At 44.4% G+C, this 18,412-nt stretch overlaps 1 protein-coding gene across 4 annotated transcripts in view; it reads left to right on the forward strand.

The window, feature by feature from the left end:
- The window catches only part of TECPR2 (tectonin beta-propeller repeat containing 2), a 181,856-nt gene that overhangs the window by 858 nt on the left and 162,586 nt on the right, over window positions 1-18,412 (forward strand). For 3 of the 4 annotated variants that reach the window (XM_029597970.1, XM_029597973.1, XM_029597971.1), the window contains exons 2-5: window positions 612-899; window positions 1,296-1,424; window positions 6,994-7,125; window positions 15,306-15,463. In XM_029597970.1, coding sequence (XP_029453830.1) covers window positions 681-899; window positions 1,296-1,424; window positions 6,994-7,125; window positions 15,306-15,463 — 638 coding nt within the window. In that variant the 5' untranslated portion in view covers window positions 612-680. Of the gene's footprint in view, window positions 1-611; window positions 900-1,295; window positions 1,425-6,993; window positions 7,126-15,305; window positions 15,464-18,412 lie in introns of those variants that run through there. The other variant, XM_029597974.1, reaches the window with a different exon arrangement.

Here is an 18,412-nt window from a genome sequence, read left to right on the forward strand (position 1 = left end):
TCTGTACAGTACAAAGCTGCAGCAAATGATGCTTTCTGCCTTCCTGGAGGGATTTATTTATGCCTGACCCTGCTTTTCCTAATTTGTTGAATGAAAATTCAGATGCAAGGTTTGCATCAATTCATTGCAAATAAACATGATATTGTACGACGGATGGGCATGGCTCTGAGCTGCTTGCATTAAGCTTTGAATGGGGAGCTTTCATAGGCTGGCATCCATAGCTTCATTTGTAATGGGCCGAAACCAAATTTCCGAGACACAAGGCCCTCTGAAGCCCCAGGCTGGGACCAAACCACGGCTCCCGCTATGTAAAATGCTAAGGAAAGAGATCTTGTTGTAAACCAACAGAAAGAAAGAAATATTCCTGGTTAAAATGAACAACCCTGTTTATATAGAATTAAAAGGTAAATTAGGTTTGCTTAACATATGTTACAGGAACATTTTGTACCAAGCATATTTTTTTCATCCTCACCTTGCTTTGCTTATTACATGCTGGTACTTTGCATAAGCAGCTGTCTGCTAAGTTGCTGGTTTCCTTTGATTTTTGGAATGACTTTGTTTCTGTCCTAAGTTTTTTGTTTTGTTTTTTGTTTTGCCAAATATCTTTGCAGGTCATCTTGTGCCGTGATGTGAACACATTGTAAACACTTGCCTGATGCTTTGTACCACTAGTGTTTGCCATGGCATCTGTGACCGGACATGTTACCTTTAAGGAGTTTTGCCCCCTGTATTCCCTTCTTGATGCCATCCCCGCAAAGGTACAGAAGGGGTTTCGCTCTGTGCTGGTGTATCTCACAGCACTCGATGTCAATGAGGACTACATAGCTGTGGGCAGCAGCATCGGGATGCTTTATCTCTACTGCAGACATTCAAACCAGATGAAAAAGTACAACCTAGAGGTGAGCCCCGACACCTCTTCCTCATTCACTGTGTGTATGCATAGATCTCAGATCTTTTAAGGAACAAATGCTGTCACATCTGAACAGAATTATATTTGGAAACCTTAGTGCGCCAGTCAAAAAAGTTTTAGGAGCCAGGAAAAATATTTTCCTTTACTCTTGCTTTTTTGCTCTTTTTGATATTTGTTTAATTTTTATTTTATATATTTTAATTTTGAATATATCTTTCTTTCTTTTTTTTTTTTTTTTTACCTACATTTTAGGCACCTGGTTCTCAGGACTTTTCCTGTGTCAGAATTCTTTTCTTGGCTGCTTCTGGTCTGGTTATGGAAAATTAAGCATAGACACAGATGTGTGCATTTGACTTGTAGGTTTTTTTTCTTTTTGCTTCTGTAGGGGAAGTCTGATTCTCTTACTGCCGTCAAGCTGTTGAGCTGTTTTGATGATCTGGTCGCTGTTGGTACAGCTTCAGGCAGGGTTGCAGTTTTTCAACTTGTTTCTTCATTGCCTGGGAGAAACAAACAGGTGAGATGCTGTCTCGTCCTACTAAACATCTTGCTTCTCATTAAGTCTTTTTTGTTAAAACTGAGTAGTCTTGCTGTAACAGGGATCATGATTATCAGTCTATCCAGCAGGTTGTGACTTTGGCCTGCTGAACTGGCAGGATAGAAGCCATTGGTTCAGGGCTGACGACATCATCAGTGTGGCTGCATTGACTTTAGTCCAATCAAAGTGAGACGTGTCCCTAAGAAATTTAAAGCAAGAGCTTTCCTTCCCCCACTCTGGAAACAAAAGTACATTTTATTTATTTTTTATTCTTATATATTCAGCTTTTTGGCATTTCAAAGACCTTTACACTCAAGTACTGTAGGAAGTAAGGTGTGCTTTGGAAAGCTTGCAGAACTTTTTTGGGTAATTCACAGTTTAAAGTTTTTTAGTGGCAGGAGTGAGACATGAAGGGTATTGTTTGTTTATTTATAAACTTTTCTATACCGATATTCGTGGCGAAATATCGGTTTACATTGCAACAGCAAGGAGGAAATGACATAGAACAGGAAGGGGGGCTACATAGGATATATATAAATATTTTATCTGTAAATATTTTACGCTGCTATCCTTGTCTCCTTCCTCCCCCTGTTCTACAACCCTGTTTTATTGTAACTTTTGCTTCCTCCACACTTGTTAAAAGAACAAAGTTTTTTGCACCCCCTGTTATCTGTAAACCGGCATGATATGATCTTATCATGAATGCCGGTATAGAAAAACCTTAAATAAATAAATAAATAAATATAGGAACAGTAAGCTTAGCGAGGGAAAGATATGAGAACCAGTCAACAGCATCAACAACTAAATAATAAGGCAAATACTCAACTATAATTATAATTTGTAATTACAATCACAATAAGTATAATTGTAATTGTAATTACAATCACAGACCAGTTTCTAACAAAAAGTTGTAATAGAGAAATGTACAAAGTACATCAAAGAGCTGGCATGTCAGGGAGAGAGGGAGGCGGAGCTGAGGTTATTGGGGGTACACTTGTTTGAATAGCCAGGTCTTGAGGTTAGCTCGGAATTTGGAGGGACATGTTTCGAGCTGTAGGTTAGCGGGTAGGGAGTTCCAATGAGTAGGTCCAGCTATGGAAATAGCTCGTTCCCTTGTGGATGTGAGGTGAGCGTGTTTTAGGGTGGGCACATGAAGAGTCCATTACTTGGAGTCTCTAGTGAGTCGCTTCGAGCGTTTAGGTTGGAATGGTTCATCAAACCAACTGGAGTTGTGAATGTGTATGGCTTTGTGGATTATGATGAGAGTTTTATAGACGATACGGGAAGGGATAGGGAGCCAGTGCAAGTCTTTGAGGATGGGAGTGATATGGTCATATTTGTGGGCATTGGATATAGTTTGTGCTATTGCATTCTGCAGTAGTTGGAGTGGTTTTAGAGAGGTGGAGGGGAGGCCTAGGAAGAGTGAGTTGCAGTAGTCAAGTTTTGAAGCGAGGGTGGCTTGTATGACGGTGCGGAAGTCACTGGTATGCAGTAGAGGTTTTAATTTTTTCATGACGTTGAGTTTGTAGTAGCCTTCCATGAGGATTTTGATATGTTTTTTTTAGGTTCAATTGCTGGTCAAGTTGCACCCCAAGGTTTTTGTGCGCAGGGCTGCATAAGGTAGTAATTAAAGGCAGGATCATTTGCAAGGTTAGGATTGGGGGGAATATGTTGTGAGATGAGGAGCAGTTCTGTTTTTGAGGAGTTAAGGACGAGGTGGAGATTGGAGAGTAGGGTATTTATGGAGGCAAGGCAGTTCTTCCAGAATTCAAGGGCATTGGTAAGAGAGTCGCGAACAGGAATAATGATTTGAACATCATCTGTGTAAAGGTGGAGTTTGAGATCAAGATCTGTTAGGAGATGGCAGAGGGGGATGAGGTAGATATTGAAAAGGGTGGATGAGAGGGAGGAGATCATAGCGTCCACTTTAGGGAAGAAGTTCCTTGGCCATGGGTTCCAGCAGTTATAGGGCTTCTAGTGCCCGTCCCCCTTTAAAACTGGCCCCTGGAGCATTCCATTCCAGGTCAATCAGTTCCTTGATGGGCTCCAACATAGGAAAATAGCACGAGGCTTAATCTTTCCGCGATGGCCTTATCTTCTCTAAGTGCCCCTTTAACCCCTCGATCATCTAATGGTCCAGTTGACTCCCTCACAGGTTTTCTGCTTCGGATATATTTTAAAAAGTTTTTACTGTGAGTTTTTGCCTCTACAGCCAACTTCTTTTCAAATTCTCTCTTAGCCTGTCTTATCAATGTCTTACATTTAACTTGCCAACGTTTATGCATTTTCCTATTTTCCTCTGTTGGATCCTTCTTCCAATTTTTGAATGAAGATCTTTTGGCTAAAATAGCTTCTTTCACCTACCCTTTTAACCATGCCGGTAATCCTTTTGCCTGCTTTCCACCTTTCTTAATGTGTGGAATGCATCTGGATTGTGCTTCTAGGATGGTATTTTTTAACAATGACCACACCTCTTGCACACTTTTTACTTTTGTAGCTGCTCCTTTTTTTTTTCTAAATATTTTTCTCATTTCATCAAAGTTTCCCTTTTGAAAGTTTAGCACGAGAGCCGTGGATTTGCTTACTGTCCCCCTTCCAGTCGTTAATTTAAATTTGATCATATTATGATCACTATTGCCAAGCGGCCCCACCACCGTTACCTCTCTCACCAAATCTTGTGCATGGATGACAATGACAAAAATGCTTCAATAGCTAAGACTTAAATCGACAGCATATCAAGCATTGCGGAGAAGCAGGACAAGGAGGGTAAAGGGTAGGTTATTTGCAGGGGTGCATTAAGGGGCAGGCCCCTTAGTTGCGCTCCTTGGGCACGTGACGCTAGCGTTTGGGGCCGGGAATTTAAAGTTCCCTCCGGCCCTGGATGATGATGCAGTCGAGGGTGGGCGGGCCAACGCCGTGTGGCCGACCGAGGAGGAGGCGATCTGGCGGTTCCGAGGGCGGCTCCGGGACCCCTGACAGGTCAGTGCCGGTTGCACAGGAGTAGGGGTGGGGGCCTTGGCTAGCAGCGATGGCCGGCAGGAGCAAAAGAGAGCGCCAGCGGTCAGGGCCGGGAATTTAAAGTTCCCTCCGGCCCCGGATGATGATGCAGTTGGGGGTGGGCGGGCCAATGCCGCGTGGCTGACAGGAGGAGGCGGCGATCTGGCGGTTCCGGGACCCCGACAGGTCAGCACCGGTCGCGCGGGGGACGGGGGCCCTGGCTAGCAACGATGGCTCACAGGAGCAATTTCATTTAGAAGACCATGGAAAATTCTCTTTATTTACCATGGCTGTAAGCAAGTGTGTATGGGGGGTAAGGGAGGGGAATCCCCGGGTAGATGCAAATAAAGACACCTGATGCCAGGATCTCAGCCCTGGTTCCAGCTGAGCTGGAGGCCCAGCAAAGCAAGAGGAAAAACTGCCGTTGCAAGAATAAACTGTGTAAAAAAAAAACAAAACAAAAACCCACCCCACAAACCCCCCCCCCCACCTCTCTGCAGGACCTCCCTCTGTGAATCACAGTCTTAGGTGCTATCACTCAGTCTGTGCATAAGAAATATTACAACAGTGTAATGAGGTGTGCACTCTGCAGAGTGCTAAGAGAGAAAATAAATCTTGAAATCGGCAGTGGGCAGACCTGAAGGACCAGCAAGGAGTCTCACACCTTCTGTGATATTAAACCTCAGTAAACTTAAGCTTTCCTGACATTACCGGGTTGATGTGATTCATATCATGAAACTCGGTATAATAAAAATAATAAATAAATAAATAAATAAATAAAGGCTGTGTAGTCGAGACCCATTTAGGGCAGAGTCCCCACAGTATATGGCCTTGGGTCTCTGGAGCTCATTTCTCCAGCCCCTCATGCTTTTCTTTCTTGCAGACATACCGTATTTTTCGCTCCATAAGATGCACTTTTTTCCCCCCAAAAATGGGGGGGAAATGTGGGTGCGTCTTATGGAGCGAAGGTAGTGTCTCTCCCTCTCGCGCGCTGTTCCCCGCCCCCTCCCAATCAGCATGGTGACGCGGGTGGGTCACATTCTGCCGGCGGAACTTGAGCTCCCTGCCCGTCTGCTGTTCCCGGGGTGCATCTCGCTGCGAAGGCCGGCGCCGCGCAGGTCAGGCATCAGCTGTTTGAACTGCGTGGGCTATGGAGGCCCCTCCAGTTCGGATGGCTGGCATTTGACCTGTGCCGCGCCAGCCTTCGCAGTGGGATGCACCCTGGGAACAGCAGACCGGCAGGGAGCTGTTTGAACTGGAAGGGCCTCCGTAGCCCACGCGGTTCAAACAGATGATGACTGACCTGCGCCATGCCGATCTTGCAGTGAGCTGCACCCCGGGACCGGCGGGGAGCTCGGGCTCTGCCGGAGGACCTCTCTTGCAGTCCAGAGTAAGAACTTCACTCCTTGTGGTTTGGATGTATTGGAGGGTCATGGGGTGGTATACTGCCTGGGATGGAGGACACATGACACAGACCAGCAAATAGAATTACTGCCTGTGCTGATTAAGTGGCTACCTGTTGAAATATTAGGAGCAATTGCTCTCCTAATCAATGTAATATAGCCCTGACTATTTATTATTGAACTTTGGAGCAGTCATGAAAGTTTAAAATAACTGGTGTGAGAGAGCTGTGTGAATGAGGGAGAGAGTCTGAGTGTGTGATTGTCTGTGGGTATGTGTATATGTGAGGGAGAGCCAATGAGTTGAGTGGGGGAGAGTGCTAGTGAGTGTGAAAGAGCCTTGTATGATTGTGAGGGAGAGAAAAGCAGCAAGTACCTGTGTGGATGTTCTCTGCCTTACTATAAAAAACCAAAACCAAAAAAATATCCCATGGACTGCCACCAGCGGGGAGCTCCGTACAGAGCCCATCAAGGGGACAGAATTATTTTTCTTAATTTTCCTCCTCCAAATCCTAGGTGCGTCCTATGGTCAGGTGCGTCTTATAGTGCGAAAAATACGGTAAGTTTTATTTATTTTTTCTTCCACTTGTGGTGGTGCAGAGATAGCAAGGCTGGCTGGGATTTTCCCAGGTCCTTACCAGCAAGAAGAACAGGACCTGAGGTGGTGCAAAGGTAGCCATGATTGGGGCATGAGGGAAGGGAGAGAAGAGGGCAGCTTGTGGCCACTGCAAACCGGAGGTGGAAAGCTGGATCATGATGCTGCTGAAGCTGCTGCTCTACACGGGAGGAGGGCAGAAAGAACAGGAGCAGAGGTGAGCAGCGGGGAGTACGTCTGTGAGCTCTCACCACTGCCAGTGAAATCCAGAAGGGGAGAGAGGAGACACTGTGACCCGTGGTGATTTGGTAAATAGGGAGTTTAAGTGATTTTTCAAGGTCACGCAGTGAGTGAAAGAGAGGGGAAATGAACTGTTGTCTGTAGGTTCACTCTTCCATTCTTTAATAACCACTGTACTACGCTACCAGCCTCGATGAATGGAAACATCTCCAGGTGACGCAGTATTTTGTAACTTGGGACTGTACAGCTGAGGACCTTGAATATGTCCCAAGGAATTTTCCCAGTATTAAGTTCATTATTTGGTTTTAATTCACAGCTGCGGAAATTTGATGTACTTGGTATTCACAGAAGTAGCATCACTGCTTTGGCTTGGAGTCCAAATGGAATGAAACTGTTTTCAGGAGACAGCAAGGGGAAAATTGTTTATTCTGCACTGGATTTAGATATGGTAACTATTTGCTTACAGTACATGAAGATTGTTCCCATCCTTACCCTGCTCTATGCCTAGCATGATCATGCTAGGATAAATGAGGTACCCTACTGACTGCTCAACCCTTCTGTGTGTTCTGCCTATCAGCAAAGAGGGCATTCCTGCAGGACATAATTATCACCTAATCCCATAGGATCAGAGTTCCCAGCAGCCAAGCTTTAAACCCAGCCTCACTGGACAATGCAGTGCATGGGCCTTCTCAAACAAAACAAACCAAAGAGACTGTCAGCAGTAGATATTGGTACACATAAAGTAGAACCACTATTATGCCCACAGTTGACAAAAAAAATTCTGAAGAGACCTTTATATTCAATGATTTGCAAAAGTATTAGACTCCCTAAAAAGCAAATTTGTGTGGATTACAAATGACCCTTACACAAATTGTTCCAGACAGTATGTTTATTACAAACCAGTATGTTCTTAAAGTAAATTTTCAAAGTCACAGTCCATTATTTCTTAGCATTCTGACATGTTAATCCACATCAGCGGGTTATGCATCTCTACCAGCAGATGGGGATGGAGCAAAGCTGACGTCACGGTATATATACCCCTGCACCAGCATCGGCCCACCAGAATTCTCTGTCTCCAGCAGATGGTGGGCGTGCATCTCTCTACTGGGGATTACTTTAAAAAAAATCTCTCTCTCTCTCTCTCTATATCTATCTATATATATATATATATATATATATATATATATAGAAAGAGAGATATAATGAAGAAGAAAATTGATTTGCCCCACTCTCCTGTAGTGATACCTTACGGTCCCTCTCTGTTAAGTTTTTTGAGGATCCCTCCTCAGGCGAGTGCCTCGGTCCGATAGCTGGTTTTCCAGCGTGGACTTACCTGTTAAAAACAAACAAGCAAACAAAAAAAACAGCTGTGAGCCTAGGCAGATGCAGGAAACAGAGCGTGACAATGAGGGCCTTTGTCCTCTCCCCCCACAGCTGGAGACTGACTCTATGCTTGCCGAGTTCAGGTAAGGAGTGTAAAAAAAAAAAAGGGAGGAGGAGTGAGGGATTCCATTCCCCTTCTGGTCTCTGAGTCTTGGTGCACCGATCTGATGCCCATTGTGGCAGGTTGAGCAGCCTTTTTGGCTAGGCCCCACTCTCAGGCTTTGCTTAGACTCCGCACGGTAGGCCATGGCGGCGTTCACATGTTTTCTACGCTCAAGTCTGCCGCAAAACACTGTCGGCTCACGCTGCCTGGTGTTGGCAGTCGGGAGGGCGCTCCGGTGGGCTCCTATCTGGACCGCATGTGGTGCGCGTATAATTTTTGGGAGCTTATTGGACAGGCCTTGTTTTTGGCCGCCCTATTCAAGCTCGCTGGTGTGGGTGCACAGCTGGGCGCAAACTGCTCAGACGCTTTGGGGCGTGCTGCTAATAGGTGTTTATTTTTGTGCTGTTTGCCATATTCAGGCATCTCAGCTTGGAGTCTCCTTCCCCCCCCCCCCCTTACTTGTATCAGTGCTGCTTGGATGCTCAGGGAGAGTTTTCTCCAGTTGCTGTTGCTGAACCTGCCTTTCCCAGCAAAATGCGGGAATGGGTCCAGAGGGGGGACCAGTCGGAGGTGTTGTCTGGTTTTTGGGCTCTCTTAACTGGACTGTCAGTGAGGGAAGGCTTCTCAAAAGTGTTTGCATGCTTTTCCACACGCAAGTCTGCCAGAAACAGCTTGGTGGGTGGAGCAGCTGTTTGGCTTGGCCCCGCTAGAATGTTTTTGCTCAGACACCAACGTGATAGGCCTAAGAATTCAGGCTCACAGTCTACGGATCCCTGCACCCCTGGTGCCACGGGTAAGCATCAAGAGTGTGTCTACATCTGCTACAGGTCACGGTGATAAGGACCCTGGTGGCACGGATGGTGAAAGCAGCTTTTACTCCCTGGAGGATGGGAAGTTCCTCTGGGTTGGAGCTGTATAGCACAATGTTGTGCTTCTTTCATAGAGATGGGTTGCTGGCCTGGATTGTCTAGGCCCTGAAGATGCTGGGCGTGCCGGGTGCTGAAGCCAAACTAGAATCCCATTTAGATTCCTTACGTGAAGCATTATGGATGAAAAGAATTGATTGAGGCGTCTCAGGTGCTATTTTTACAGGGGGATGAGTCTTGGTAGCACTGAACCCCTTGGATCTGGCAGAGAGAGAGAGAGCAGTTGCACTTTCTGAAAGTGGATGCACTGGTGTATGCCATCAATAAGCGGGCGAATATCCCTGTGGAAAAGTGAATAGCTTGATGGAGGCGCAGGATAGGAGAGTTGAGGCTATCCTTAAGCAGGCCTCGAAGCAGTGGCAATGAATTTGCAGATGGCTTCTTGTTGCTCCCTTGTGGATCGCTATGCCTTTATATCAGGAAGCTGATAGTCTGATTTGAATTCAGGACAGTGGCCTATGATCTCTCCACCCTGGATGAACCCGATCTCTTCTGATCTCTAAGCTAAGCAGGGTTGAGAGTCAGCTATGGCTGACAATTGGTACTGAGACAATCCAGAGCCTACTCAGTCAAAATGGCCTTTTAAGGATCATTCTGGTTTGGGAGTGAAAAAAAAAATGAAAAGGCCAATAAGTGGGGTGAGTCCCAGGTTCCTCGTGTTACCGGAGGATTAAAAGTAGGCACCATGTTTGTTTGGCAGGATATGTCGTGCTGGGGGTTTTCAAACGTTTTCTGCTCTGTAGAGGAATGAGTTTTCTTAGGGCTCGATTCAGACCTTTGTTACAGGCAGCTCAGGTGGGGCACGAGCTCGAGTGGCAGTACTCCCCACTCCCAGGAACAGGAGGTAGAAGGTTGCCGGTCTCCCCTTTTATCAGAGGTGGGTCAAGATCACATCTGACCAGTGGGGTCTGGAGGTGGTAAGAGATGGCTATGTTCTGGAATTTCTCAGCATTCCTTGGGATGTTTTCGTGGTGTCTCTCTGCAGCTCTCCACAAAAAAAAAACAGACAGTGGAGTGTACATTGTCAGAATTCCTCAGCCAGCGGGCTGTGATTCAGGGCCCATGTCTGAAGATAATTCGGGCTGATATTCCTTTGCCTCATCCTGGATCTCAAGGGAGTCAATTGGCTTTTGCAAGCAACTCATTCCTGCATGGGAATCTTATGCTCGCTGATAATAGCGATATAGTCGGGGGAGTTTATTAAGACTCTGGGTTGTTGGAGGAGTATCTGCATATTCCCATCTGACTGGAGCAGCAATGGTTTTCTGCATTTCACTGTTCAGTTTTAACACTGCACCCAAAACCTTCTCTAAGGTCATGGTGCTGGGAGCGGCAGTGTTGAGAGAGGATGGCATGCTGATCTACCCATACTTCATCAATTGGCTAATTCGGGCCAAGAGCTATGAGAGAATTTTCAGGCCCCACGCAAGGTGATCTCCTTGCTGTAGGAACTAGGTTGGGTGGTGAACTTAGCCAAGAGCAATCTGCAGCCATTCCAGACACTGCAGTATCTAGGTGTTCGTTTTTGACATGAAGCAAGATAGGTGTACCTTTCGGGGCTCCGCATTCAGAACTGATGGTGCAGGTGTGACTATTGACAGAAGCAGTACGCTCAACGGTGTTGTCTTATCTACAGGTGCACGGGTTGATGGCAGCCACCCAAGAGGTGGTTCTGTGGGTAAGGGCACATTTGCGTCCTCTTCGGTGCACACTGCTTATGCATTGGAGTCCACAATTTCAAAACTCCTTGATACGATTTCAGTTATCGGTGGAGATCAACATTTGTCTGCAGTGGTGGTTGCAAGCGGATCATCTAATGAGGGGCGTTCCCCCTTTGAACACTGGACTGGCTACTATACACACGACAGATACAAGCTTCCAGGGTTGGGAGCTTACTGTCAGGAGTTGAAAGCGCAGGGGCATTGCAGTGCAAAGAAGTACCCCTGGAGCATCAGTCGGCTGGAAGCCTGTGCAATTTAGTTGACATGCTGGCTATTCGGCAGTTGTTTGCAGGGTCGAGTGGTCTGAATAATGCCAATGTGATGATATGTGCTTACACCGATCGACAGGGAGGAACCAAGAGCCAGCAAGTATCACAGGACATAGCCCAATTCATGGAATGGGCAAAAGTACATCTTCAAAAGATCTCAGCCTTGCACATTGCAGAAAAAGACAATGTAAGAGCAGACTTTCTCAGCAGACAGAGTCTGAATCAAGGAGATAGGGAATGGTACAACAAAGTGTTCCAGCTCATAGTGGGCCTCTGGGACCTCCAGTTTCTAGGCTTGCTGGCGACATCATGTAATGTGAAGATTCCTCGCTTCAGTTCTAGGTGAGATCTGAAGTTTTTGAACATTGATGCTCTTGTGCAGGAGGGGCTGGGAGGCAAGCTTCTATATGCCTTTTCCCCATGGGCCATGTTGGCCAGAATGATTTGAGAATTCAAGACTCACATGGGGTTGGTACTTCTGGTGGTGCCAGATTGGCCCAGGAGGCTGTGGTATGCAGATCTATGAAGACACATGGTGGAATATCCTCTTCGATTATTGGTCCACAGGGATCTGCTGTGGCAGAGGCCTATTCTTCTTGAAGATCCATCTTGATTTTTGTCTTACAATGTGGCCCTTGAGAAGGCTTGGTTGCTGAAGCGTGGGTAGGCCACTGCTTTATTTTCCACCTTGTTTCAAGTGCGACAGTTATTCACTTTCTTAGCCTATGTTCATGTTTGATGAATTTTTAGGCTTGGTGTGAGGAACGAGGGGGTTCATTCTCATTCGGTTAAAATCCCATTCAGATTGGATTTTTGCAGGATGGGTTGTGTAAGGACCTGGCCCTTAATTCCTTGCAGGTACAGGTGGCGACTCTGGCTTGTTTCAAGGTCCAGTGAATGGTGAATATCGGCCCATCCGTTTGTGGCAGGCCTTGAAAAGGATGAAGCATCTTCCAGCCCCCTTGTGGTTGCTGGTATCCTTCTGGTGTCTTAATCTGGTTCTGGAATTCTGTTGGGTCCCACCTTTCGACCACTGCTTAGCCTCTTTCTGAGGTTTCTTACTAGAGGACGATGTTCTGCCTTGCCAGGAACCGTCTTGCAGGTATCTCCGGGAGTGGTCCAGATGCGAACTGTTCTGCACTTTTGGCCAAAGGTGGTCTCAGATTTTTCAATAGAATCAGTTAATACCTGCTGACTCTGGGCAGGGAGAGAGAAGTGGATGAATATAATCTGTTTTGGACCTTGGGTGTCAAGTGGCATATCTTGTGGTATTGGAAGTTTCTAAACCTCTCAGGAAGACTGATTGGCTGTTTATACTCCACAGTGGGAGAAAAAGGGTGAGCCGCTATCGCGGGCAATGAAAGCCCGCTGGATGAAGAAGATTATCACTGTCGCGTATGTGGATGCTGATGTTAGCGCTCATTCCACTAGGGCTCAGGCAGTATCATGAGCAGAGATTAGATGGGTGTCTCCCATCGAGATTTGCCAAGCTGCAATGTGTTTGTCTTACACAACTTCCAGGCATTATCTTCTGGGTATGTCAGTCCTGGGAGGATGCAGCCTTCACACCTGAATAATTGATCGGACCGTGGTCAGCCTCTCATTGTGTTTGATACATCCCACTGGTGTAGATTAACCTGTTCAAATGCTAAGAAAGGAGAAATTACTACTTACCTGATATTTTCCTTTTCTTTAGTGAGGACAGGTTAATCCAACTTCCTGCCCTTGGCTGCTGCATGGTGGTGCTATTTTTCTCCTGAGTGACTGCGTCTGGTGATTACTGGGGTCAGATCCAGTTCCTAGATTAGTGATATTACACTCCTTGTCTGACCTCAGTGTTTTCCTGTTATAACTGAGTGTTTGAATGATTGTCTTAATACTAATGATCATGTATTCTTTAGTTGTTTACAGTTGGCTTTTGTAGAGAATACTGGCGTGTGTATGTACCGTGACGTCGGCTTTGCTCCGACTCCGTATGCTGGAAAGAGGTGCATAAACCACTGGTGTGGATTAACCTGTCCTCACTAAAGAAAAGGAAATTATCAGGTAAATAGTAATTTCTCCTTTCTCTGCATTTTTTTTGTAAAATAAAATAAAAAACTGAAAAATGCTGCATGCATAAGTATTCAACCCCTTCAGACTAGTACATGTTAGAACCAGCTTTTGCTGCAATAACAACTTTGACTGTTGGGGTAAGCTTTGCATGCTGGGAGTGATTTTTGCCCATTCTTCATGGCAGATTTGCTCCAGGTTGTTCTGGTTATTTGGATGATGCTTATGACTGTAATTTTCAAATAGTGTCACAGATTGAGAACTGGCCTTTGACTTGGCCATTGTAGAACATTCACTTTTTTATTGATCAACCACTCCTGTGTTGCTTTGGTCTTGTGCTTGGGGTCATTGTCCTGCTGAAAGTGAACTTTCTCTCAAGTTTTAATTTTTTAACAGACTGAAGCATGTTGTCTTGCACTATCTCCACATATGTTGCACCATCCATCTGTTTTTCAATTTTAACAAGATGCCCAGTCCCCGCTCAGGAAAAGTATCCCCACAACATGATGCTGCCACCCCCAGACTTTACTGTTGGGATGCTGTTTGCTGAAGAATGGGTAGTGTTAGGTTTGTGCCACTTGTAACATTTTGAATTTTGTCCAAAAAGCTCCATTTTTGTCTCATCTGACCACAAAACCTTATCCCACATTTTAGCTGGGTCACTGATGTTTTCTGGCAAATTCCAGATGTGCTTTGATGTGGTTTTTCTTCAATAATGGCTTCTTTCGAGCCACTCTTCCATGCAGGCCATTTGTAATCAGGCCTCTTGATATGGTTGACTGGTGCACATCCACTCCAGTCTCAGCCACTGAACTCTGTATCTCCTTCAAAGTGATTTGTGGCCTCTCTGTGGCTTCCCTCACAAGTCTCATCCTTGCTCTTATGCTGAGTTTTGAGGCACAGCCTTATCTAGGCAGTGTATGGGTGGCATGACGCAGCTTCCATTTCCTCGCAAAAGATCCAACAGTGCTCACTGGGATTTCCAAGTACTTGGATATTCTTTTGTAACCTTTTCCTACCTTGTGCTTCTTTATAACTTTAATTTCCTTAGAATGCTCTTTGGTCTTCAGATTCATAGTATGACTAATGGTACTGTAATTAGGGGGTCTTTTATCTAGAAAAGCTGACCTTTTTTAATGATTCACAGTTAGAAGCTAATTGTTAGGGCAATATCTTTCATCTGTGTAAACTTGGAGCTTCCATAGTACAGAGCCTGAATACTTATACAAGCAGCATTTTTCAGTTTTTTATTTTACAAAAAATGCAGAGAAATAAAGTAAATTTTCAAAGGCACAATTCATTAAGAGCATACTAATTTGCAATAAACATACTGTCTAGAAAAATCTGTATAATTTGTAATCCACACAAATTTACTGACTTTTAAGGAGTTGAATACAAGCCACTGGGTCTAAGTGGTATACATTTGCTTACCAATGTTCCAAAGTTTTTTATTTTTATTTTTTGGAATGCTAAGGCATTTGGTAACTGCTCAATTAATTATAATCACTGGTCTTACATAACTTTTTTTTTTTTTTTTTTGTAAAATTTTGAAATATTGCATGTGAAATCTAAATTTCTATAAAAGAGAACTAAGCACTTTATCTTCTTTCAGTTGAATTTAAAATATTTTCCAACTCTGATGTTGGAAATCCCTCCTTTGATGAAAGAAACGTTAGACTGAATGCAAGGGTCTTCAGCACTCTTATAAGCAGATCCTCTGTTATAGCGGGGGTTCTTAACCTGGTCCTTGGGACCCATGTAGCCACTTACATTTTCAGGATATTCACAATGAATATGTATGAGAGAGATTTGCATGCCCTGCTCCCATTGTATGTAAATTTATCTCATGCATATTCATTGTGTAGATATTTATGTACCTGACTAGTTAGGTGAGAACCCATGCATTATACAATGGCAATAGGCTGTATGTACAGCTGTGTTTATTTCAAACTTGCAAGTTTAATCTTACAGTGCCACTGCATGTATTTTGGTTACAATGGCCTTTGTTCAGTTATTCCCACTACCAAGTAATTATTATGATGAGAAATTAATAAAAATATGGTTACAGGAAACATTTATATGGAATATTTTTCTAGCTATTTCCTATCTCTAGTTCCAGAATAAGTTAGTAATCTTTGTGTATGGAAAAGTGCCATATATCATATTTTCTTCAGGGTTCTTGCAATCCCAGTTTGGTTTTGGAAGAGCCATCTGCAATTGTACAGCTGGATTACAACCAGAAAGTGCTTCTTGTTTCCACTTTACAAAGAAGCCTGCTCTTTTATACCGAAGAAAAGTCGGTCAAGCCAATTGGAACCCAGCCAAGAAAAAGGTAATCTGTATTCTTTTTTTATCATCATGCCCAGATGGATGGGTTTACTCTTTCTCACCAGCAGATGGAGGCAGAGAACACATGCCTTTTCTTATGTCATGTATCCCTAAATAGTCTGGGTTAGTAGGAAAGACTCAGACTGTCAGCAGTTTTCTGCCTCGAGCAGATGGTGTACCGGAAATGAGAATAGCAGGAAGAATAAGAGCGATAGGACGATGGCGCGAAAGAGTAATTTAGAGTATATTATGACTACAAATGGTTATCTGATTTAAGTGATAACCTGCGATACAAATTCAATAGTTTTTAAAGGAGCAGAAGCTTACATCTTTTGTGAGGTAGTCAATTATTTTTATTCTAGCAGCATAATGGTTTGCAAGTTTTTTTTTTAAACTCTTTATTTATAAACATTGTTTTCAGACAATACAATGTGTGGAATTGCATAATTATAAAGCATACAACAGTTCACATGTGACAATACAATTATTACAGTGCCTAGGAACCCCACTGTACTTGCCACCTAGAAATCCCCCTACATATCATCATTACCTCCCTTCCCTCCACTTCCAGTAGACCCCCCAGATTGCCTGATATTTCTCTTTTGATTTTGTAAAGAGAGGGTCAGCTTTTCCAAAAGTGCAATATCTAATAACTTGACTTCCCAAAGAGAAATAGTGAGGGATCCTTTCCATTGATGAGCTACTGTAAGATGTGATAAAAGGTCCCCAAAGAACCACAGTCCCTCCAACAGGAATCATTAACATTACTAAACAGCATAAAAAGCTGGGGTATGATATATTCTATTCAATAGTTTATATTGCATCTCTTGTCCCTTGTAACACAATGTAATACGACGTGAGGCTCTCCATATAGACTTCCATTCTTTGCTCTCCAATGTCAAATTTAGATCCTCATTCCATAGCCTAATAAGGTTAGGAGTGGTTGTCTTTGCACTTAGAGTGGCCCGAAAGGTTTTGTACAAAACCGCTATAAAATGAGAAGGTTTCCTACAACTTGGTAAACCCTCTGTCCCCTCAGCCTCCTTGATTTCTAGCATGTCTCGTGCTATAGCGGAGATTTCTTTCCGTATACAAAAATATAAATATCGGGTCGAAGCGGAAATACCAAAATCCTCTCTCAGTTCTCTAAAAGATTTAATTCGACCATCATCCACCAGCTGGCCCAAAAACCTAAATCCCGCCGAGGCTCAAATGTGAATATCAGGGGAGAATGTGTGTAATGAGAGATGAGGGTTTCGTTCCAGAGAGGGTGAGGTATGACCAACTAGTTGCTTGAAGGCAAAAATTACAGGTGGCCGCCCTCCAGACCCTAAGAGTATGGGTGACAATGGGGTGTTTGCGGATTGCCCGTCTATAATGCCCAGCTGATTTAGGCATGTGCAGGAGGGAGGCCAGGCTGCGCTCCTGTACCCCATCTTCCTCTAGAGAATGCTGTGCCTACCTATGTCTGAAGACAGGCTAGGCGACAGGCAAATCATACTTTAGATGCGGTGGTCGCCCCTGCCAGATGAAACTAGACAGGTCCCCCCATAGCTGTTGAAAAGTCATATTTGGTACATCACATGGAAGATGCATAAAGGGGTATATCAATCTCGGCAGAATAGCCATCTTAATCAAATTGACTCTACCCACCAAGGATAGGGGAAGGGATGTCCTGTGTCTTAGATCTAACTTAATTTTTTTAAGGATAGGAACATAATATCCCCATATAAATTGGAGTACTTCCTTGATATCAAACTACCTAGGTACCGGAATCCTGTGTCGACCTGCCTAAAGAGTTGAGCCTCTGGCAGCTGTCTGCGTGGGGGACCCAAGAACATCAGTTCAGACTTTTGGAAATTGATGAGAGAGCCTGAGAAATTGCCAAAATTAATAATTAATCTCATCAGCGCTGGGAGGGAGTGGGATAGATTAGTGAGGTACACCAGCGCGTCATCAGCATATAATGAAATTTTATGCGTAACTCCCTGACACACAACACCCTCTTATCTCCCGTGACATTCGAGCCACCTGAGCAAGTGGTTCCACCGCAAGATCGAAAAGTAGTGGAGAGAGAGGGCACCCCTGTTTAGTGTCCCGCTCCTCATTTTAAGATTGAGATGATATACCATTGGTCCAAACCCTCGCTTCTGGGTCAGCATACAAGGCTTGAAGCCAGGAGAGATATAGGTTGCAGGGAAGCCGAACTGCTCTAATGTTGAAAACATATAGGGCCACGAGACTTGATCGAATGCTTTATCTACAAGCATAGAAATCGCTGCCCCCGCCACGGAATTCCGTTTAGCCCGAAGTAGCACATTTAGCAAGCGCCATGTATTATGTACCGATACCTCCCTTTAATAAACCCTGTCTGGTCGGGATGTACCAATCAGGGATAATATCCTCCAGCCTTAACTGTAAAATGTTTGCCAAAATCTTAATATCCATATTCATGAGTGAAATAGGGCGATATGAGACCAGTCCAGTTGATCTTTCCCAGCTTTATGTATCAACACTATCAATGCCTCTGTGAGGGATCCCACCTTGGCCCCGGGAGTTTGCAGATAGTTAAACAGTTCTACCAATCTAGGGACTAGCTCCTCCGCAAAACCTTTGTAGAATTCTAAGGGATATCCATCCGGTCCCAGACTCTTCCCTCCCATCAATACCTTCAGAGCCGTGGTAATTTCTGAAGAGAGCCTTATTGTATCTGCCTCAGGTATCTTTGGCAATCTTAGAGGAGCTAAAAAGTTCTGTACCCCCTGTTTATCTGGCACGGATGTTGCTGTATAGAATTTGGCAAAATGAGAGGCACAAATGTCATTAATCTGATGAAGCAAATGAATAATACCTTAAATTAATGAGGTTTGGTTTATGGGCCATGTTGCTTTCACTAACAAGGAGCCTACCTTATTACCATGCTCATAATATCTGTCTCGAGAATTTAATAGAT

Source organism: Rhinatrema bivittatum, chromosome 4, assembly GCF_901001135.1.
Source record: "Rhinatrema bivittatum chromosome 4, aRhiBiv1.1, whole genome shotgun sequence".
Taxonomy (NCBI): domain Eukaryota; kingdom Metazoa; phylum Chordata; class Amphibia; order Gymnophiona; family Rhinatrematidae; genus Rhinatrema; species Rhinatrema bivittatum.